The following is a 23,876-nucleotide window of genomic DNA, read 5'->3' as shown; positions in this document are numbered from 1 at the left end:
ACTAGAATACTTCTGATACATTTATAGTTCCAACAGAGGGTATAAATTTTATAGCCTCAGAGAGTCTACAGTATATTTAGAGTAGAGATACCCAATGTGGGGCAAAGTGTAAAAGTAAACTCTATCTAAATAAGTACTTAGCTTATGCCACTTGATGTCTTCATATCTCTCACAAAGGAGTCTGATGAGAGTTTTCTGAAAGGTCTTCTCGTGCCACAGCGAGCAGTATTAATGGTTCTGTTGCAAGCAACACGCTGTGTTTCAGAAGTGCCACTTTTTATAGGACAAGGACTCCTTTTCCTCTGGGCTTTTAGCGAAAAAAGGTCATCGGTCTTCTTTTGTAGTGTAATAAAACAGATGTTGCAATGCTCATGCAGATATATGGTTAAGCTATAGGTGACTCTCTAACACGTGTGCTCTGCTGTGGAACTGATACTTTAAGTAGTTGTTACCCAATGGCATCTTGAAATGTAGTTTGATTATTGGGTAACTAGCAGTATCCCTTTTCTGTAGTTGTCTTTTGAATTGCTGACTGGCTTTACTCCATAATCAAGCACTGTTTTTCTGTGCATTTTAAATCCATCATGTACTACATCTCATTGTTTTATTATGACTCGGCTGTGTGTGTATGCGATTCCTGTTACCAGGTTACTGCTAAGAGATTTTTGCTTTTGGCTCATGTCGTGCCTCATTGACGTCAGAGCTCTTTTTCCACCCTCTCAACTACGTTGCATATGTGTCATTTCAAACGGAGGGTCTTTTAGTGAGCATCTAATGAAAAGAGATACAACAACAACAACAACAAGGACCACAAGACACTGTGTCTTATTCTAAACAGTACTTTCCAGTGAGCTTACTAGGACTCAAGGGTTTCAAGTGTGTTCAACTGAGGAGAGTTTTCTCCAAGCATGACATCCCAGTGTATTTCAGACCCAGCAACACGCTCAGACAGAAACTGGTTCACCCGAAAGACAAAACGCCAAAACACAAACTTAGCAATGTGGTGTATGCTGTACAGTGCAGTGAGGAATGCTCAGACCTCTACATTGGAGAGACCAAACAGCCACTTCACAAGCGCATGGCACAACACAGAAGAGCCACCTCCACAGGACAAGACTCAGCAGTCCATCTGCATCTAAAGGACAAAGGTCACTCTTTCGAGGATGCCAATGTTCACATTTTGGACAGAGAGGACAGATGGTTTGAAAGAGGAGTGAAAGAAGCCATCTATGTCCACTGTGAGCGACCATCTTTGAACAGAGGCGGGGGTTTATGACACCAACTCTCTGCCATCTATAATCCAGTTTTGAGATCCCTTCCCAGACGCCTTAACGCCCACTCACATCCTGGGCCATCTGACCTCAGGAATTCGCATGATAAGGTGGGGCCAGGTTTCACAATGAACACACCCGAAACTCTGGCTGATTGGGACCCACGCCTTGGCTCAGGCGATTAGAGGATCATCAGGGGGTCCTTTTGTCCCTCTGTGGGGGGTCACTCCCACTAGGTTTATATCTGGGACTCTCCACCATTTGACCTTAGAACTGAAGAAGCTTCTCGGATGAGAGGTGAAACGTCTTCAAGCAACTTAAAGAAGTCCAGACGCTTTTCTTTGCAAGCTCCTTTGACTGTTCAACTGAACACACTTCAGTTAACTAAGGAGAGAGTTATATTTTTATACTCATTAAAAAATTTCAGTGTTAAAAGTTGTTTTTATCTGATTTTTGTGAAAAAGTAGCGTCACCACAAATGTCTTTTTTATTTTGCTAGGAAAATGAAAAATAGGTGTAAAGTTTATTGAAACATGTTCAAACATACATGAGCCGTATATAAGGCAAAAACAGAGCCTGTAAATCACCTGTTTCTTCAGGACAGTAAAGTGTGGTATACTTTCAGATACATTTCATCTATTGTGGATAGTTCTTTAGGCCTGTTATGTCTTCTGACGTCCTCCACATCTCCAGTTTCCTCAGATATTTGGGAATAACTGTGTTCTCATTGGCATTTTTTAATAGATTTAATAAAATAATATTTTTGCATTAGGCTGCTAGTAACAAAGTGCCTAAAAATACAAAATATATGTAATATAAAATTGTTTAGTTTTTTGTTATGTGTAGGCACAAAGTGGTTCAACCCTTTAATTAAATGTCTTTTTTATGCTTGACTGCCTCATTGGTCAGTTTTAAGTGGTTTAACAAAGAGAAGTGTATTCTTGTGAAAATGCTGAGGTATAAGGACTGGACTGAAAATTAGTCAGTACGCAGCAGATACCCAAAGAACTTTTAAAGACCTTTAGAAAGCCTAGATAACTATTGATGGACATGTTTTTTGGCACCAGTGCTTAGATGGTATTTTTTAAACTTGTTAGATCGATTGTTGAGAAATAGATTACGTTATTATGCATTTTGACTTTGTTTGGCTTTTTTCTTGCACCTAGCATCAAAGCACCCCAACCTATCTTCGCTTACTGTGAATTGTTCTTTTAAAGTCACTGCAGAGGCATAGCTGCCCTTGGAATTTATTCACCAGAAATTAACTTAGATTTCTTTGTCATCAGACATTTTATTTCTTCTGTTCAACATAATGGACATGATTTCTTTCAACATTTTATTCTCATGTATTTACTCTAAAAAATGTTTCCTTCTGTACCTGTTATTTAGCAGGAAATTGTTTTCCTTTTTTTCCCTTTTTTTTTTTTTTAGCTTTAATTGCTTTTTATAACATTTGTGGTGTCATGATTTTACTTTACTATATATTTCATAGCAAATAACACAAATTCTGTGTACCATAGTGCCTCAAAACTGAGCTCAAACCACATACCTGTCATCAACTATGGCACGAACCACATGAAATAGGTCATACACTAAGCTGGCCTAATTTGGTTTGATCTAGTTACAGATCAACAGCGATACTAGTTATGATAAAGATTAGTAGAACCTCAAGCCATCGACTCCACCCTCGATGTTCTTCAGTGACCTTGCTTTCGTTCAAAACAGCTTCTGTGAGTTAGTTCGTGCAACAATCACTTTGCCCTTGTGCCCCCCTCCTCCTATTGTGCATGCTGTGCAGCCAACCCCTCCTGCCCAGGGGCGAGGACAGAGCAAAGCCTGCTGGGATGGGGGGGGGTTAGCTGGCACAGTGCCACCTTCCCCCCGACTGCCCGGCCTGACTGGGAGCAAAGAGGGAGGCTGCTGTGTCTCAGATTGATGAGGACAGGTCTGTGGTCTGGGTATAGAGTGTTGCAGAACAGACGTCCTGCTGGCACATCCTGCCCTCTCTGCCGCACGCCCCCCAGCCCTTCGTACTCGCCTTATCGGAACTCCTAATTGTCCTTATGAATATTTTAGAGGCGAGCAGGAATGGGAGTTCAGGGTTGGGGGTATGGTTTCAATGGCTCTGACAGCTAATGATCCACTCAATGACCAGAGAAAGAGGGAGATGAAGAGCCTGAGATTGAAATGGTTTGAAGGATCTTGTGTTTGTTAGAGTTTGTTCAGTTTTTATGTGTGCCACTACTTTCACGTGGGCACAGGGTGCTTGTTCTCATTCTTTTTAATCTGTAGATAATGATGACATTGGTTTGCCTTTATCCTCAATTTGTAGTTTAATTCCCTCTTGTCTATACTGAAAATATGCAGTCCACTGATTGAGACTGTTCTCTCTGACTCTGGCAGCTAATAGCTTTGTCACATCAGTCATTCACCACAGTCTCAGAGCAGAAAGCTCTGAAGGGACTGCTCACTGCACAGCAATTACTCCTCATTCAGTAAAATCAATGGACTATATTAAATTGGGAATCTAGTCAACCAAATGCAGGTAATCATTTGCAGTAAAATATAAGAGGTTTGCCTGATGTCTATCTGTCTGTCACGATTTTATTTAACAAGCATTGCCACTTTCGACTTATGGTCCACTGACTTTGAGGCCTTACATCATTGTTGTCTTCCATTGTCACTACTTTCAGGTGGGATTGAATCGCACTATTTATGTTGTTTTTCTAACAGCTGCAAGAGAACAATGTCAAAGTGTAATGTAGGCAGTCAAGTTGCCCCCTCCTGTTCGCTCTTCCTGTCCACTGAGTAACTAGACAATGGACTGTGCTAAAGGAAGGACATGAATCCAGTCTCATATCCTGATATCACTCCACTCTGTAATGTTTAATGGTCATGAGATTAAACAAGATATGTCTGGGAATTATAGAGGACTCCTTATCTAAAATCTCCTTGCTCTAGTCTCACAGTATGTGGTAGGAAATGGAGAAAAATGGATTCCTAGTAACCCAGTGCTGGACAGTTTCAAACAGCGGCTAAAGACCGACCTGAGGAAGTGTTTATTCCCCTTGAGTGAAGACTACAGCACCACCAGAGAGGAAAGGGAACATGGCGGCACTGAAAGATTGTTAAGATGTTATATAAGAGCAGAAATATCCCTTAGTAGATAAAAGCCTTCCTATAAGCCACCTCCCCATGCTGATTTCCTAGTACGTTAACGCTCAAAGAAGCCCTTTGATAAGCACATTAGATGGAACGGCCTGGACACAATAGTGATGTCATGAGGATTAGCACGCTACCTTGCTTAGTGTAGCGGCGGACACAAGGGCTAATTCACAGCACTGCAGGGCAAGCGGGCCAAGATACCCGGCTGGAATGAGGTGAGGGGAGGCCTCAGGCACGGCAACCCGTTAAAATATGGCTTTTAACGGGGAGGCTTGAACAAACACTACGTGAATTAAACATTCATGATGTACTCCAGTTTATAACTACAGACTGTCTTTCCACAGAGGGCCTTGAATTGGAGCTGTGGTAAACCAGTCATAGGTCAGGCGGAGCTCTTCCAATAGTGAAAGCTACTGTAAGTATAGCCTTTTGCCGTGATGCAGGCACAATAGAAGAGACTGCAGAAACAGCCTCTTCATGCCCTCCTTTCAGCCATCCCCCCCCCACAGTTTTGAAGTTTAGCTTTTATACCTAACCGCTATCTTTCTCCTTTCACCCTCCCTTCTATTCATGTACAGTAGAGTACAGTACATGAATAAGTTAAGTGCAGAAAGCTCTCTTGACACAAGAGAGGGAGAACATCAGAAAGAAATGGTTTTCCAAGACTCACAGCAGCAGAGTAAATTGCTTGGACCCATCTCACTAAAAGTACTTCTCAAGAAACAGGTGATGTAGGTGGCTTATGCAATAGTTTGGGTTTTATTTTTAACCCGTTGAATGTGAAAATCCTGCTTAAAAGTAAACCTAGGAGGCAGCATAGTGATGTAAACTGATGATCTGTCATGCCTAATGACACACAGAAACTGTTCAAAGTTCACTTATTTTAGTAGCAGTCCGTGTCATTGCGCAGAATTGAATCAAAAAGAGAATTTATATTGATATCATATCAAAATGGAACGCAAGGTGAGATCTAACTGCTCTGCTGCTTCCTGTGCTGAACATACAGTGCAAACATGAGGAGGCAATTACTGCGCTGAATGCTTCCCATGGTAACAACTAGGTTATTAGTCAGGGCTCAGATGGAAATGACGGATAAATGTTTTCTTCAGGACAGGGAAGCTTCAAGGCCTCCTGCAATGGAAAATATTTTTTAAGAGAAGTATCACAAAAGCAAACTGATGGACACACTTACTATAGATGCACTCTCAGACAATAGGACCCAGTAGGTTTTGTCATCAGCCACTCAGCCTCATTTTTATTTCAAGAGCCAAATTTCTATCAATACAGGTTTGGACCACTGTGAGAAAATAGCAGCTGGCCTTGTTCCCACTCATCTTTGTGAGCCTCTCAGGGCCTCGTGAATAGATTACACAAGTTCCCTTGTCTATAGCCTTTGTAACCTTCTCCCGCAACAAACAGGCCGTATCTTTCATCAGACATGCTACTGAAAATCCCAGCCTCAGCTGCATTCACGTCCAGCCAACTATACTTTCCAAAAAGTACGAACCCCAAAGCTTGATTCAACATTTGAGAGACATTTTAAAGCTGCTTTTAACAAGCTGTTCATAATGCGGAAAAGAGAAAGTGGGTTTTTTGCTTCCTAATCATGTATTTTCTTCCTTTTCCGTGTCAGAACCCTGTAGCGTCTTACACTGGCATGTAAGAACTAAGTTGGTCTGTGGTTGGGGGGCCTTCAGGGATACATGTGGTCCCTGCTATGGCTATGTCTCCGTGAGTGTGCCTCTGATTGGCTGGCATGGGGAGCCAGGTCTTGACAGGTGTTTGGAAGAGGAGCACCTGTTTGGCCATGTGCTCATTTAGTGATCCGTTTACTGAGAGCTGTAGGCAGTGTCTGTGGGGGGGCACCCGAAAACATGCCAAGTAATTTAAAAAAAGAATTACAGCCATGCTTTACTTGCACTTCAATATTGCATTCATTAGAACAGTACAGAGATGAACTGTTGCACAACACGACACCTTCTAGTACATCTCTTTGAAGATAATATGTATTGTAGTGACTCGTGTCATGTATCATAAAACACATCTGAGTCCCGCCTGCCCTTGACTGCTATTTGGTTCTTGCTCGCCCACTCTGCTTCTGCTACCCCTCCCTAAAAGGCTTGGACTAGTGGGTGTGGTGTACTGAAGGTTGGCCAGGCTTGTTGTGAAAGTGGAGCAACCCTGCCCATCTCGCACAGCCGTGCCCGACCAATCCGACCAAGATATTCCCATAATGAGCAGGTTGGAACTTAAATTAGCAGGTTGAGATCAGATCTTTGGCTCACTGGTGGAGAAAGTGCATAGCTTAACCCCAGTAAACACAGGCCTTTCAGGACACTAACTAAAGGGGGTTGCGTTCAGTAAACAGGAAATGAACCAGCAAGGCGTTTTCTTAGAATGAGAAGAATGCCTCCACTCTGTACCACACCAAACAGTAATGCATCTGTGGTACAGTGCTGGTCATTCATTATCCAGAGGACTTCTCTCTCTTGCGCTCCTTTGGGCACTATGTACACTTAACGTTTAAAGAGATGTGGGTGTTTTTTTGTTGTTGTTTCTTTCTTTCTGAACTTCCTCATTTCGATCTCAGCTATGCACAGCTTAATTTCTCTCATTGCATGTTGCATACCAACATTGTTACTGGGTTTTAAAATATACATCCCTCAAAAAGAAAATGTACACGAAAACTGGAGGAGCAGTCGGGTGTTTAAAGTGGTCTAGTTTTAATGAGAAATTGTATTATGCAGGAGTCTCATACAACACAGGTTTTAGGAAATGTGACTTACACTGAGGTTGTGGTGAGAACTGCTAGGTTAGCCACATTGTCTGCACAGACCTAAACGTACTGTCACATCGCTGTCAGAGGATGTAGCAGCTGTAGAAACCCCCCCTCCCCCATTCCCCTCACCACATTTACACACACACACACACACACACACACAACGTACAGACATTGCACATATGCACCGCACACTCCTACTCACATAGTTTCTGTTTTTCTCTCTCTCACACACACAGACACACATTTTCCACTTTGCTGCATGATGAAGACCAGAAACAAGAGAGTAAGGTCTCATTAGTGTGTGTAGGTTCCTTTCCTCTGGTGTGCACTGTAACCCCTACATCCACAGGAGTCAGTGACCTTCCTGTAGACACGAGGTCTTCAAGATGGGGCAGGGTGCTGCTGTGGACCTGCAGCAGCCTGATAGAGAAGTCTTGGGAGCCTCGCATAAATCATGTTTTGATGTACACTGCCTAGATATCACAAACTGTCACATGCTGTCAGCAAGTCTTGTTAACACTGCTTTTCAGAGCTGTAATGAGGAGCAGAGAATAGCCTGTATGAAAGTGAGCAAAAGAGCTTAGTTTCATGGCATGTTTCTTACCTCGCTAAAGTTAGAATAGGCTCTTTATAACATCACACTGGACCACCTTATGTTGCTATAATTTCTCAATGACCTGCACAAATAAGCATATGTAACCAATTTTTGATAATCGCACATTCATTAACTTTGATCAGAGTATGCAAGTGCCAACCATACTAATTTGCAGACTAGGTGTGCTCAGCTGTAGAGTCGTTTTGTGCAGGGCATTCTAATAAATGTGAAAGATATAGCCATGCACATGCATAGGCTGTGGGGACAGGAATGGATACAAGAAAAGAAAAAGGGAGTTTCCAGGTGAAGGGTGAATTGGTGAAAGTGACTTTTCCAGTTTATCCTTGTCTTCCACACTCTAGCCCACTGTGTTTGTAAATTGTTTTTCTGATTTTCTGAAAAGAAAAAACAGAGTAGAATATTTTCACATGTAATTTGGTTTAAAGTACAGTACTGGTCAAAGGTTGCAGGTACATTTGCGAATGATTACCTTGACAAAAAGTGCAAAGATTTTAAAAAGTTATCTATTATTCGACCTTAAAATGTTAGCACATCTATGACATAGCCTTACACAGAGTTTCTCCAGTTATTCAGCTGTGAGATTATCTCAAGCATCTTGAGGAACTTACCACTGTTTGTCTGAAATTGGGTTACCTCAGTGTCTGCTTTATACTGTATATTTAAAAACTGGGCATCAATGTGCCTTAAACCTACATTCTTTCTAATGGCGAGCAAGGGGGTGGTGCTCATCTGGTTGCAAAAATAAAATCCTATTGTACGGAAGTCTATTATTAAGTTGTCCTACTGCCTACTTTATTTATTACCTCAGTAAGCGTTTTTTCCCCCTATGCGATTATGATCTCGATTGCTAGTTTCAGGCCTTATTTACCATAACGTGCTGTTTTATTTCATAAATTCTAGCCGAGTAAAATTGGCAGTAAAGCAGGTTATGCTTTAGGGAGTGGTTACTTTATGACATGTGACACTTTATCAGCCATATCCACCTCTATAAGATGGCAGCGGCCAAAGTGCTTAGTCTGTGGCTTCAAAATGAGTCCACAAACCAATGGGTGACATCACATTGGCTTTTTTATAAATACAGTCTATGGCATCTTCTGTCTCTTCGTTTGATCCTAGACTGACTCAGTGATGTTGTATGGGGGCCATACCATCTGTTACAGACCTGTTGTTTTTCTCAGCACTGAAGACATGTATTTATGGCTGACTGTGTCTGTAATGCTACAGAATTATTTTGTGACAGATCAGTTTCCTCCTAATGTTAAGCATTAGTATAAAAATGTACAGTTCTGATGTTCATAAAACTTTTGCACAGTGTTGTATATAACAGGTAACAAGCAACATAAACACAGGACTACTTCTTGTACATTGTTTCTTTTCAACTGTGCAATTTCATTTCAGAAATTGAGAAACAAAGGCCATAATGACTGTGCTAGTCCTGATCCTGATGACTGTTTTGGGCACAGCCCCCTCATGGATGACCATTTCGGCAAACTAAGCGAAGACAGTGATTTAATGTACAAGCGCTGCGGTGTAAGTACTTCCTTTGTCCCCTGCTGTTTTGTGTTGATTCCTGTCTTTATGTTGATGTTCACTACAGGCGCTAAACAAGAAAGAACACAGAGGTTGTGATAGCCCGGACCCCGATGCCTCATATGTCCTCACTCCTCACACAGAAGAAAAGTATAAAAAAATTAATGAGGAGTTTGATAATATGATGAGAAATCATAAAATCGTAAGTACTGTAAATGCAATGTTCTTGCTTGGCTTTGTGGCACAACGGATTTTTGGCTCTTTTTTTTCTCCATTTAACTCTTTCCTCTTTTTGTTGTCCCTCCGAAGATTTCCGTTAACTTCTTTCAGACCTACACTAAAGATTAATGCCCCCTTTACTGGGTGTGCATTTGTTCCTTACGTTGAGTTGTTTTGCCGCTGATATTTTGGCACACCCTGATAAGATCACATTTCATTAACAGATGAAATGTTGCATGCTTCTGCTAGAAAGATTACACCCTAGTATCATGGTCATGTTATCACAAATCAAACTGCAATCACTATCTCAACATAATGAATTTACAGTAAATACCCTAAGAGTAATGTGAGTGTTTATTATAAACAGTTGCAGATCCTTTAATTTAAGGGTGTTTTTTTTGCCATCTCAATCCAGATTTCTATTCGATTGGTAAAAAAATATATATTTTTTTGTCTCCGTAGGACCTTAATAATCCAACATTTTCATTCTTCTTTTCAAATTATATCTCTTCATCGTTACACTGCACTAATATTTACACCGTCCCGTTCCCTTCTCCAAGTACCACACTGGCTCTGTCTTTCAAGATATCACAGATCTCTTGTGATCTTATCACACGTGACAATATTAGACTTGTGCAAGAACATAGTGCTTACTAAGAAGCAGTTGTTTTCTCTATGTTCCTGACATGAAGAGCATCACTTTGCCATTAACAAACTAATGATAACACCCAACTGGCTCACTGGATAATGCTATAATGAAATGTTCTCACTGCCACCTGTCATTCTCACTTAAAGCTTTGCACAGTCAGCACTTTGTGGGTAAATGCAAATGAGTTGTGATTCTTGTAGATGTCTGGGTTGCAAGTCCCCACCACCGCTGTGTGTTTTGCAGAGAAACACATTACACAATGGTGTTTCAAAAGGAAAATCTATGTGTCTAGTGCTGACTGCTGCAATGCACAGTGATCACCTGACAGCATGTTTTTATATTTTGGGTTTTGTAAGTTATTATTTGTGTATGTTGTGGTATTACTTGAAGATTTGTGTGTATTCTCTATGTATGATGTTAATGAGAATGATGGTTATGAATGTTTATTAAAGTACCATGAATAAATATTATGTTATGTATACTATAAAGCATACAAAGCCGACAATGTAGGAGGTCTCCTTTGCAGTACTTCAATCTGCCCTGCCTGCCTGTTTTGTGAATCTGTTTATTAAAGCTAACCTTCAAGTGGAGCTTGCTGTTAATGATGCCATGACAACCAGTGACTCATCAGACTCATCGGAGCTTGGATTTTTAGTGTAATCTGTGTAAATATTTGTGTGTTTGTCTCCCTCTTCTAGCCCACAGCATTGCCTCAGCAGAACTTCTCCATGCATGTGGCAGTGCCTGTATCCAATCCTAATGCCATGTACCAGGCAGGAGGGACTCTGGGCAGCCAGGGCCTGGCAGCCGCCACAGCTTCTCTGAGTGAGAGTGGGATGCTGTCCCCTCCACAGGCCTCTCTGCACAGGAATGTTGGCTCTGGTGGAGGATCCCAGAGGCCCACCAGTGCAGGCAGTGCAGGTCAGTGGATAACAATCTCACTTCGATTTTTGTTAATGGTGGTTAAGGCAGTTTCCCACCAAATTGATACAAGAGTCGGTCTCACCAACATCAGAAATATTATCAAAGTTTTATTTGCAATAGTTTGAAAAGAGTAGCTCAGCAAATTTGGAAATTGCTGTTTTTGACTTTTCAGAATTTGCTGAGGAGATCAGTATCACTCTTATATCCCTGTTGAACATGGAGTTGGAGGCCAGAAGTTTGTTAACCTAGCTTAGCATAAAGAGTGGAGACAATGGGTAGCAGCATGCAAGTTCACTTAATTTTATAAGCGGGATATATGTTGTGAAGAATCGACATACAAATTAATCTTGGATCCAATCAATTTTCCAGACTTGTCGGCTTTATTTGTAAAAAAGCATCCTGGCCCCTTTGATGGAAATTGTATCAACAACATTTATGTATCACTTTTACTGTTTCAAATAAATACATGCCAGTTAACGTTATGGGATTGGTATGCTCACAATTAAGACCGATCTGCAACAGAACAACCCAAGAAAGAAAAAGAAAGTTCAGACATTAGCAGACGTTTGAGGACAAGCGCAGACTTTTGGCTAAGAGACGTAAGTAAAAAGAGAGGCTGCACACAGGAGCAGGGGGGATATGAGGACAGGGTGCACAGAGAGGCAAGGGAATATGAGAGGTGGGAATGGGGCACACACATGGCAGTGTGGACGGAAATGCTGGAAGCTCTGGGGCTAGATATTGAGATGCAGTCCCATCTCAAGGGTACAGGGAAAAAAAAACAATAAATGTGACCTATGTCTGAATGACAGAGTTCAGGCACTTGACAAAGCCAATAATGTTGCATACTTCAGATAGATTAGAGAAAACTTGACTGATCTAGCTTTTACCTCTTTAGTTTCATATGCATAAATAGGTTTGCGTTATCTAGGTTGTCCACATTTAACCTCTGAGTGGTCTCTATCTCAAATGGTTTTCAACTTTTTGTCCAAAATGGTCTCCAGGGTAAGTGAGCTAATGTCAAGTCGTCATTCAACACCTCTTATCTGATCTTTGGTGGATATATTTTTTTCACATCCTCTGAGATGCTCATTGTTACACCTTTTACTGTATCTGCATAGTGGAAAAATGATGTCAGTGACACTAGTACTGGTATGACTGGTTGGACTCAGTCAGTTCGGTTGGCTTTTGCAAGATTTCACTACAATGCCTTTGATGGGAGCACATGCAGCAAGGTGTGAAATGCCTCACTGACATTTGACCACATATCAGTAGTAACATGTTCTTGTTTACTGGGGGTATACTAAATGATAATTTTCTAGAATAACTCATCCCTTGTGATTAATAACTGTAAAGCATTTATCTTATTTTTAGATGATTCTGGTGGCATGCTAGCATTATATTCTTTTGACCTAAGTGCATTGCTTAAATGTGTGTGAAACATCACTCAGAGGTGCACAAATTCAGAATTACACAAGTAACCGTTTTCTGAACGTGCCTCCTCACAGTGGAATGCTGCTTTCCTCATCCTCGACTTGATAAACAAGCTGAAAACAAACAAGTTGCTCTCTTTAATCACATATTGAAAATTCCCTCACCATAAGGACCCTGGCAGAGCACGTTCTACTCTTTCGTGCACTGTGAAGATAGAGCTACATGACATTTTCATGTCTGGTCTGCCATCTCCATCACATGCTCTGCTAGCTTGCAGAAAGATGCAGATGGTTAATCATATCACTCTGTGCATCTTATTAGGTGGCATGCTGGATACCACAGACCTTTCAGTGCCAAGTGGTGCGGGCTCCAGCCCAGCGGGTAAGTCCTCCTGGAGAGATTCATTAGCTCTCTGTAGCTCTGCCCAACAGGCTTCCTGCTTAGCAAATGAGCTGGATAGTAGCATATCTATTTGTGATTGGCTAAAGACAGTCGTCAGTACCACTGACTGATTGGTTTGACTGTCTTTCCATTGCATGCAAAGGGCACACATGTCCTCTTAACAGAGAGCATGCACAATATGCTTGGTAAACGCACGTTTGAGAGATGGGAAATGGTTCCACAGCATTAAACCCTGTGTGGTGTTTGTACTTCAAAGCGGTAAAAGAGTGGGGCAATTAGCTGTCTTACTGACACGGGCAGGTAAATAAACCCAGTGTTTCCTTTAAACTTGTCGCCTCTACACAGTTCCCTCTTCTCCTGTTTCCTTCCCGTCTATTGACAGGTGCATCTGTTCCCCCCTGACTGCCCTGGCAGCCCTTATAAGGCTGGAGAGGGTCTGTAAGATGCCTAGACCAGCATAACCCTGTAGGTATTCAGGCCATGTCATTCCACTAAGTCCTCAGTACACAATGACCGGACAGCCTGTCATGAGTGAAAAGTGTCGTGTGACACGTGGAGGCAGATGGAGTTTTAACTCTTTCCTTATTTTGTTTAGCAAACTGGCAAACTGCATGACATCAAAGGTAATAACAATTTGAAGAACACTAGGATATAAGCTTTAAGAGATTTTAGGCTCGGCCTTAGTCACAGAGTTTAAAGACAACCAAAAAGAAAGTGCTCGGTTGGTTTTAAGTTTGGGTGTGGCACCAGGTCAGGGTAAAGTCAGGAGCCTCTGCCAAGGGGCGTCAGCATTTGGCACTGTATGGGCATGTTGCAGCTGTTGTTTGCAACAAGTGTGTAGCAGAGCATAGGCTACGAGGAGGACTAACTTCTCTAGCCCTGATGTCAGATGACCATTCCTGAAATGCTTATGATTTTCCCAAGTAGCCGCAGTGACCACAGTAGAGGCATTTCAAAGTAGCCAGATGGAAGATGTGTTGTGTGATATCTTCTCCCCATTTAATAGTTTTAAGTACTTTCAAACTTTTTTTTCTAAGTTAAGCAAAAGGCAAATTATTTTTATCCCATTCAACTATTGGAGTGTGATAGCCGCTTTATTTATTAGCTTTTTGTGTAAAATTTCTCCATTTTACAGGCGCACGTACTGTATATGCATGCACGATACCACAGCGAACATCACTGGCAACATTTTCTGGCAGATAAATGTCAGTTGTTCTCTCTAAAATAAGCCATCTGTTGTTCTTGTCTAGTTTCTCATTCAGATAATGGCTTGAAAGCTAATACACCTCCACAAACCAAACTGCTTCTCTTTAAGCCTCATTTTATGTGATTGAGTAGTGTGTGTACTTCACTGAGTGACAGTGCATCGCTTCTTACAACAGCTCATACAATAACACCTAATTACAAGCTCTGGTCCTTGACTGGTGAGAAAGTTGTGGTGAAAACGAAGGATTCAGGAGAGTGCTCTCTGGTATGCAGTATGGTTGCGAGCTGTATACATGCCTTCATTAATACTGAATGATTGCAAGGTCTTGAAACACATTTTCAAAGTTTGTTTGCATGCCCACCAGATGTCATTAAGTAACAGGCTCAGTGGTGCCGGAGTTTGTTTTCAGAAAGTTGTTTTTCTTTGTTGTAGTTTTACTTTATTAATCTTAGGCTGCTTGGATGTCCGCAGTTGCTGAATAATGAGGGATACTTTCCAACGTCAAATGCGTGTTTCAGTTTTTCTTCAGTCTAAAATTTTTATGGGGCGTGAACAGTTATTCCATCTGACTTCATTCTTAGCAGTTACACTTGGGACATCCTGTCTCAAATTAGTTTGCTGAGATACAACAAAAGGACCGCAGGCTACATGGCATCTAGCTATTATTGGAAAACTGCATTTGGAGCCCCTTGATTCACTTCTATCATTTCTTCTCATTCATCAAGACTCCCCCCTCCCTTTTTTTTTTTTTTGCTTGAGCCTGGCGCGTGTGGGATGTTGGACACAATAAGTCACAGTGTTTTCTTTCCCCAAACTTAAAATGAAAACCGAATGTTTCACTTGTAAACACAGGGGTTTATGTAATACCCCTTACCAGACCATTTTAATAATTCAGAACAATGAACAGAAACCAAACAGCTTTCAGCGTGCACAGGTTTCAGTCAGAGAGGATTTACCAGCACAACCGATCTGTTAAGAGAAGTCTGAATATAGAATGAGAGCAGAAAAGCCCGGTGACATGCCCTATGCTGAAGGCTTGGTCTTAACTTGTGTCTGTTACCTTGGATCCCATTGAACTTTGCCGTGTATTTGTTCAGACGTGTTTTCATCCTCACTTATTTTCAAAGAATTATTTCCTTCACTCATCGTCAGACGTATGAAGTCATAATCAAACTCACATTGCACACATAAGCAAGTCAGGTGGGTTATTCCGTGTCTAAATGAGCCAGTAAACACAAGACTGTGGGTCTTTGTGTCTCCGACCGGTAATGAAATCGCCAATAGTGTGACACAAATGTATTTTAAATGAGGTGGCGAAAGGACATAACTGAAATGTTAATAGATACAGTGTGACAATATTACAATTTAAGTCATGTAGAATTAGAAATATTACAACAGGAACGCTGTGAGTTTTTCTTTTACGTTTCTGAGAATATTCACATTTGGAAAATAGAGAAAGTGTTCTTCATTTTTTGCCTCCTCGATTGTAACATTTTTACAAATGCTCTGCCAGGGTCCTTATGGTGAGGGAATTTTCAATATGTGATTAAAGAGGGCAACTCGTTTGTTTTCAGCTTGTTTATCAAGTCGAGGATGAGGAATGCAATACACATATACACTACATCAGCCTATGAGTAAGCAAGACGACTTATCAGTGGATGTCTACATTTTTAACGACTTTAAAGTAGAGATGGACCGATCCGATATTACGTAGCCTATCGGTATCGGTCTGATACTGACGTAAATTACTGGATCGGATATCGGAGAGAAATAAAAAATGTAATCCGATCCATTAAATATCAAAAAAGCACCTCACAAAACTTGCGACACGGCGTAACTCAGCTCATAACCGTAGCACGTCGGAGCAGTGTGCTCACGTGATAGAGCGGCTGTGTGTATTTGTAGCCTCCCTACCAAACCAGCATTTCATCTCCGAGGAAGTGATCCCAGAGAGAAGTAAAGCAAGTCTGTAAGTTTGTCTCTGAATGTTTGTAAAGCATTCCCACGTTAAGGTTAACAACCGATATATGGAGCGAGTGCCTCTTCTCTCTCCCTCCCTCTCCTGTTGCTACTTCAATCATGAAACTGCTCAATGATCAGCTGATCGGCTTTTCTGCCGCGAGTCCGTCTCTCTTCTTTGTTTTTGGCCCACTTTGCACCAGAAAGAGGAAACCAGCGGCTGAACAACAGCAACACGTTTAACCTTGATAAGCTGTTGTTAGAATTTATTTAATATTACTTTCTACACCAGGATCTTTTTCTACGTAGCTGATGGCTGGTAACTGTGCAGGGGCGGATCTAGCAAAGTTTAGCCAGGGGGGCCAATAGGGCATTAACAGGGAAAAGGGGGGCACAAAGACATACTTTTCTTTCTTATTCTCATTTAAAATGTCTAGCTTTTAATAAATAATTATCTGAATCTTACACCCAAATTTTTAATCTGATGTAAAATATGTAGAAGTCCATTACTGTATATAGTAACTGTTAAGTCTAATATACCCTAGTAAGCTATAGTACTTTTTCCTTTGGGAAGGTACCATCTGTGCAGTCTGCAATTCTGTTGAAGAAAGATGTTGAATCTATTTAATTATTCTTGAAAAATAATTTAATTCTGTGCATTTTTTTTCACACTGCATCAAATTAAAGTTGATTACGTCGATTAAGCATCATGAGGTGGGGGGTGGTTCCCTATTTTTTTTTTTGCTGGGAGTTTGCAACCCTATTAGTTAGGTTGCTTAATATTTCTGCTAAGTACTCTTTAAAATGCCAGAATAGGGAGGATGGAGTAGGTTTAAGTTTATTAGATTGATCAGTATTGCTGAACTATGAAATATTTTGTGGGCAGTGTATTTTTTACATACAGGTATAACAGAATAGCTTTAGTGTTGTTGTTTATTTAAACTTGAGTATGAACTTATACAAAATGCAGCAAGATATTAAAAAACAGTTTTATTGATTAAAAAACACACTATATCGGATTCATATCGGTATCGGCAGATATCCAAATTTATGATATCGGTATCGGACATAAAAAAGTGGTATCGTGCCATCTCTACTTTAAAGTAGGCTGTTTTTAATAATGAAAGTTTGTTTCCATGGCACAAAAAGGACATACTTAAACAACATAATAAACCAACTATAACACAAGCCAGTCAAGCCGAACGCTCGCGTTACCTGCATATGTGCAATCATTTCTTTTCATGTGAAAAGACTCTGTACTCTAATATCGTGATCCTTTCTATCTTTTCCTTTGCTATTTGTTTATTTTTTTTAACTTGTGTGCTTGTGCTGTGGCCACTATGAATGATGTGATATTCTTGTGTCAAACAGCTGTGGAGATTTTTCACTGATAAATAAACCATCATTGCCACCAACAGAACCTTAGTGCTAGTATGACTACAAGTGCTAAGAATATGCAAGTTGTATCTTACGTAGCTTGCAGGTATGAAACAAACATCTCTGAAGGAACCTTCTTGCAGTTTTAGCAAAGCTGCAACCTTAAGCCTGAAGTGTTTTCAGACAAAAAAACAGTTAAACCAGATTAATAAAATTAAGCAGATTATCAAGAGAAAGACATAATGAAATATATATAGATAAATGTATAAATATATATGCAAGTGCATGAAAACATAAAGCATACATGGAAATTTAACCCACAAACATTATTGTAATGTGGACACATTTTAAAACATCAGTTATGAATGAATGAATCCTTTATTTAAACAGCCTATTTGAGCTGAAGATCAATGAGCTACATAATAAAACAATACATTATGCACGCAATTGAGAAAAACATATGCAAGTTAAATTTGATGTTAAACCAAGAAAAATCATTTATGTCTTCTTTTGGCTATATATATGTGTGTCACCAGATGATGCATTACATTATTACTTGATATATGTTTTGAGTCGGATTTTTGATATGATTAGGGATTAAAAACAAACTAAACCAAAGCAAGGATTACATTTTGATATTTTACTGCAAAGCATTATTAGAAAACAATGTTACGTCAGACAGTTTTGGCTGCGAAGGTTGGCCTCCAATGCTGCAAGACAAATCTCTGATGTGAAAAAGGCCTTTAGTCATCTCCATCGTGTTGTTTTTCCTCAGCGTTACAAGGCAGACTTCTGTCAAAGTAAAATATTCGAGCTCACTGATTGCTATCAGCGAGGTCTTTATTTGCCAAATTGCCAAATTGAAATCCATTTCTTTACATGAAATTCTATTTGCACTCATTGCTCCTCATTCCCACTGAATGACTTCTTCCATGCTTTTAATCAGGCTCGCTATTTTTGGGGCTTTGGACATTTAATCTGCTAATTCTGTAAACATTGTTGTCTTGCAGCAGCGTAGTCTTATATGATCAAAGTGAAGGCTGATGGCAGTAGCTGCTTGCATATACTGTTGATTCAGCGGTGAGATACTATTGTGCACTTCATAACTGTTTATTTGACCTTGAATTGTTGCTGGCCTTATCTGTAGTCAGACGGGCTATTGTTCCATTATGTTCCTATGTAAGAGTCTACTTGTTGCGCACACACTTTGTGTTTCACTGGGATAAACTGAACACAATAGAGAAATCAGCAACTTGTTGAAGTGTTACTGATCTGTTGATGCAGTGCTAGATATCATTAATTCCTTCTTCCCTTTGTTTTCAGGATTTCCGAGTGTGTTTTTCTTAAAGTATAGTTTTTCTTTCCAGACTTAAGTCAAATAAAGTGAGGCTAAGCTTCAAGTGCACCTGAAATCTTACTTTTGTTTGGTTATTGTTTTCATAAGAATTCAGCAGTCCGTTTTTTTTTATCAGAGCTCTTTTGTGTGAAATCTGCAGAATCTCACTGCAGATCTTGTGCAGATGAGTCATACAGTGTCTTGTGGTTCAAAATAAGGTACTGTAGCATGATAGAAATGGGAAGAACACATCTTTATGTGAAACGTGTTTTAAAAAGAAAATGCTTAATGGATGCAGACACTTTATGGTGATTTAGAAATTTTCAGTTTGTTTCGGAAAGATTTATTTTAATTGAGAAACTACCAAAAACATATTTCTTTAAAAAAAAAAAAGTCCTAATAATAATAATAACTATAAGCCGTTCTCTGTATTGTGGCATTTATTGTAGCTTTAACACCTTTTTATAAGATTTATATTTAATATTGGTTCAATACGATTACTTCTTTTATTTTCGATCGGTCCACACCCAGTGGATATAGCGATGTTTTTCAAGGGTGGTTGTCCAATGAGAAAAGGGAGAGGGAGTTCCTAAAATGTTGTTGGAACTCAAGAAAATAACTTCCTAAAATTAGTTGAATTGTTCTCAAGAAAAGGAAATGACTAATGATCATGAATGCCTAGGTGTGAATGGTGTGGGGATAGTCTAGCACATGCTGCTGTTTGTGTGCACAGTGAAAAACAACAAAGAACAACATTTTATTGTTCTTATTCAATTGTAATGGCCTCAGCTATTTCTTTTAAGCAGTCACAGTACATTTGCCAGTGAACTGCTCCTCGTCCCAAGATGCAAAGAATTGGCTTTGATGTAATCATTCACAGTAAAAATAAAGGGCTCATCAATTTTGAAATGGACATTTTATTTTTGTAAATGTGCAGGATAATTATCCCAGTCTATTAAAACTTCCCAGAGGGTTGGAAACACTTAACGCTGCATGCTGCAGCAAGCTGGAAAACAACACAGCGCGAGAGGTTTGGTTGATGACTGGGAGTGTTGTCAGTCACAGTGCATGGTTTGATGATGTGTTTCTGTTGCTGTGCGCATCTGCAGGAAATGGTTTTGTTAACCCCAGGGGCTCTCCAGGCCTCCTCAGCACAGCCAGTGGCAATGGCCTGGGTAAAGTCATGCCCACCAAGTCTCCGCCACCCCCTGGAGGGAACATGGGAATGGGAAGCCGCAAGCCAGACCTGAGGGTTGTTATCCCTCCATCAAGCAAAGGGATGATGCCCCCGCTGGTGAGTAGAGAGCACACCACTGCACACGAGTATCACTAGCTGAAGCACCTTTAAATATCTCTGCTGCAGGGCAGAGCAGAGCTTTGTTTGGTGTCTTTATCAAGCCCTTCGTAGCAGAACACTTTGCCTGGATTTTGCCCAAACATGTTTTCGATGTTATCACAAAACGTAGCGTGGTGTTCAGCTGAGGTTTCCGCCTCACTTGAACACTTGAACTCAGGACTTTTATTTATCTGAGAAGTGGGGCTCAGTGTGGTAGCGTAAGTGTCTGAGATGTGTTCACCTCTATTTCAGTGTGGACCGAACCATGGATCTGCACCCTCCCTCCATTATTCACATTCATTCTGAGGCCTATAAAAACAATAATAAGAAGAAAGCTTCAGGGTGCCCTGATCGTAGCAAACACATGAGGTTTAAGCAGACCCTCCGAGTCACGAATCGACATTCAGAAAACTGTAAAAGGGGGGTTGGGGCGGGATTTAAAGACAGTTGCAAGCAAATACCCTGATTCACCTCTGTGTGTTGTTTGTGGTGTCAGTAACAGGAGCCTTTCCAGAAAACCGATGTGTTTTGTAAATAAACCTCTGGTTACTGTGGCTGCTCCTCCTTTGCTGAGCCTCAGCTGGCCTGGAGCAGTGTTTAAACAACTGTGTGATACTGTGTCTGCTTGTGGAATACGTAGGAGTAGGACAGGTTGTGTTGCAAGAGGTGCAGGGTGGGAGGTCCTGTTCTGTCTGAGCCTACGAAGTATTTTCGACTGGTAGAGGCTGTTGAGGGCGTGGGCTGTGGCAGGTCTGCAGACAGCCTGTCATTAGGCCATAATGGTATTAAATTAATCACATCTCAGTGTGACAGAGTGTAGATGAAGACTTAATCAGGGGCCCAGGGTGTGAGCCAGATAATATCTTGTCGCCCTTGTCGTGTCTTCCTACCGCTATTGATTGAGTGTGGGTATTAAGAGCCCCGGCGTGGACACAGTATGTCCCACAGCACAGAAAAGATGGAAAATGGGCTTCTTGTTCTTCCTCCCAGCACAGGGGGGATTTTTAAGTGCACAGTACTAAGCAGCCATTATTGGTACCAGCGGAGAAGCTTCATTCGTAATTTCTGGTGATTATGATTTGATCTCAGTGCCACTCACAAATGTCAGCTCTCATTTGTGTAAGCTTCACTGACGTCCGACTGCTCCATCTTCTTTATTTACAAGACTGGAATTTTATAGCCCAACAAACCGGAGCACCAGCGCTTCATACCCACACGTGCTACGGTTTGGTGACAGCATGTATTTGCATTACATTTAAAAAAGCAAATTTAGCTGCTTTGTTCAAAGAGAGCGGGATTTACCAGTGATTGGTCACCAGAAGTTTTTATATTTATTATTGTCCCTTTTACTGTAAATTCCTGCACTTGTCACCTCCCCCCACCCCGAGCGATTTACAGCCGCTCTGCTGCTTTTCTGTAACTCTCTTCTTTTCTTCTGTTGAGGGCAGTCTGAGGAGGAGGAAATGGATTTGGTGAGTTTTGAGAAATGCCTGGGCAAATGGCTGCAATGCGAACGTGCTTCCGGTGATCACTGATGCTAGACTGAAGGCACCGCGCACACTGGAGACTGGCTCTCAGATCTCCCAGTGATAAGAAACAAGACATGGAAAAACAAAAACAACAACGACAAAAACATTAACACTGCATGCTTTGGGTTTGGCCTGTGAAAATTGCCTCGGCCTGTTAAATTGGCTCCTCTATTCCCAACACGTCAATGTTAGTCATATACCACCAGAGTTTATGTGTGAAAGTGTGTGTGTGACAGAGAAGGAGAGCGAGAGAAAGGAAGAGGGGGAGAAAGCAGATCAGTGATTACTTTTTAAAATTATTTTACGCATAGTTTCATGTTTTACAACTCAAAGAGTGATGAGTAAATTATAAATCATTTATATTTTTTAAGCCAGAGAGGATTACATCATCTTAAATGATATCACCTTACGAGATACTCGGTGAAGTCATCTGGCTGGAGAGTGTTGGAACAATGCGAGGAAGCCATCGACTGTAGATCATGATGCAATGGCGCTTCAAACACGACTGCTGGCAGCTGCACATATGTTTGTTACATTAAACACGGGGGAATTTTATAGTATTGTTCTAAACTTTTGCTGTGTTTCATTAGTGGATCTGCAACTCACTGAAGAGTTTACTGCATGACCACAACAAGCTGCATTTTTTTTGCGGACTGCATGCCAGTCACTGCACTAAAAACCACTGGGGCTCTGCTGTGTGTCACTCTGGGTGCTGATATGTGTTATATACGCATATATATACATATACATAATATTCGGGTGTGAAACTGATCTCCAGACTCACTTTAATGGCTCACTCTGATTGTTTTTGCGGTGGACTCTTGTGGAGTGGAGCTTGCCCAAAACGAGTGTTCTTAACTCTTTAATAACACTAACAAAATGTATTTGTCGTGCTTTTAATTGCACATCAGCAATTCTGTACTGACGTCGGTCAGCTTTCTACTTTGAATAGCAGAATTCTACCTAAATTTATTGCAAAGCTCTCTCAACGTTTTTCTGTATATATTAAATATAAACGAATCTGTAGGTAATCAGACTAAATATATCAGTTTATTGTTAGGTGTCCTCATTTTTTAATCTACTTTCATAAACTTTTTAATGCACACAGTCAATAAAAAATCAGAAAGAGCGGAACATTTACAGCAATGAAGTTACACTGCCACCTTGTGGCAGCTTTTATTATTACATGCACATTCTTGACACGACCTTTAGTACAGAATATGGAACACTTTGAAAAAAAATAGTCATTAAAAAAACTGGATCATTTGTAGCCTTTACATTAGGGACTTTTAACTTTGCCCAAGAGCTACTTTAGCGAAATGACTGAATCATCTGCAGTATTTATCAGGTAAAATAATAAAAGGATCAAAAGACAAACAAAGAAAGGATTTTACTTTATTCAGTAACTACAGCTTCATTAAACTGAAAATGCTTTAGTTACATTTCGAAAACATTAGGCACAGGTGAAAACTCATCAATAAGTCGTATTCAGTGCAGCCTGCCCCTGGCATTATATGGCTGATTTGGCACGCAGCCTCTAAGTCGAGTAACACGACGCTAAATGAAGTGTTTTAAATGATACTATTGGCACTGTTTAGCATCCAAGTGTGATATTTTTATAGTGCCATGTTTTGAGCTAAAGTATTTTCTTTGTTGTTTGTGTTTTTTGCAGAACACTCAGAGGATAAGCAGTTCCCAGTCCACCCAGCCGCTGGCTACTCCAGTCGTGTCTGTCACCACCCCCAGCTTACCCCCACAGGGCCTGGTCTACTCAGGCATGACCACCTCCTACAATCCTGCTGGTGAGTCTGGACTCGCTCACCCCCCTCCCAGACTGACAACAACCTTTTTGGCCGAGATTATTTGCACAACACGCTGTTGGTTCCTGCTCTTTTCTCAGTGGCACACAGTGTTGTAACTGAAATGCGAGTGAGTTCTCAGTGTGCGTGGTTGCTTTTTTTTTTTTTTTTTTAACAGAGTACTCCCTGAGCAGTGCAGAGATCTCTTCCCTACAGGGCTTCAGCTCTCCTGGGCTCTCGCTGGGCTCCATGTCGGCATGGCAACAGCATCAACTGGGCCAAGCAGCTCTTAATTCTTTGGTGTGAGTAACACACTTACAAACAAAAGCACACTCTCCAGA

At 40.8% G+C, this 23,876-nt stretch overlaps 1 protein-coding gene across 11 annotated transcripts in view; it reads left to right on the top strand.

The window, feature by feature from the left end:
• The window catches only part of mef2aa (myocyte enhancer factor 2aa), a 67,257-nt gene that overhangs the window by 39,319 nt on the left and 4,062 nt on the right, over window positions 1-23,876 (top strand). For 4 of the 11 annotated variants that reach the window (XM_026176011.2, XM_026176012.2, XM_026176013.2 and 1 more), the window contains 7 exons: window positions 9,432-9,566; window positions 10,931-11,153; window positions 12,912-12,971; window positions 19,981-20,165; window positions 21,656-21,679; window positions 23,409-23,538; window positions 23,714-23,837. In XM_026176011.2, the coding sequence (XP_026031796.1) occupies window positions 9,432-9,566; window positions 10,931-11,153; window positions 12,912-12,971; window positions 19,981-20,165; window positions 21,656-21,679; window positions 23,409-23,538; window positions 23,714-23,837 (881 nt within the window). Of the gene's footprint in view, window positions 1-9,232; window positions 9,365-9,431; window positions 9,567-10,930; window positions 11,154-12,911; window positions 12,972-19,980; window positions 20,166-21,655; window positions 21,680-23,408; window positions 23,539-23,713; window positions 23,838-23,876 lie in introns of all 11 variants that reach the window. The other 7 variants (XM_080304700.1, XM_080304703.1, XM_080304701.1 and 4 more) reach the window with 7 other exon arrangements.

The sequence above is a fragment of the Astatotilapia calliptera genome, chromosome 7 (assembly GCF_964374335.1).
Source record: "Astatotilapia calliptera chromosome 7, fAstCal68.1, whole genome shotgun sequence".
Lineage (NCBI taxonomy): Eukaryota > Metazoa > Chordata > Actinopteri > Cichliformes > Cichlidae > Astatotilapia > Astatotilapia calliptera.
This window is presented reverse-complemented; position numbering and strand designations above follow the sequence as displayed.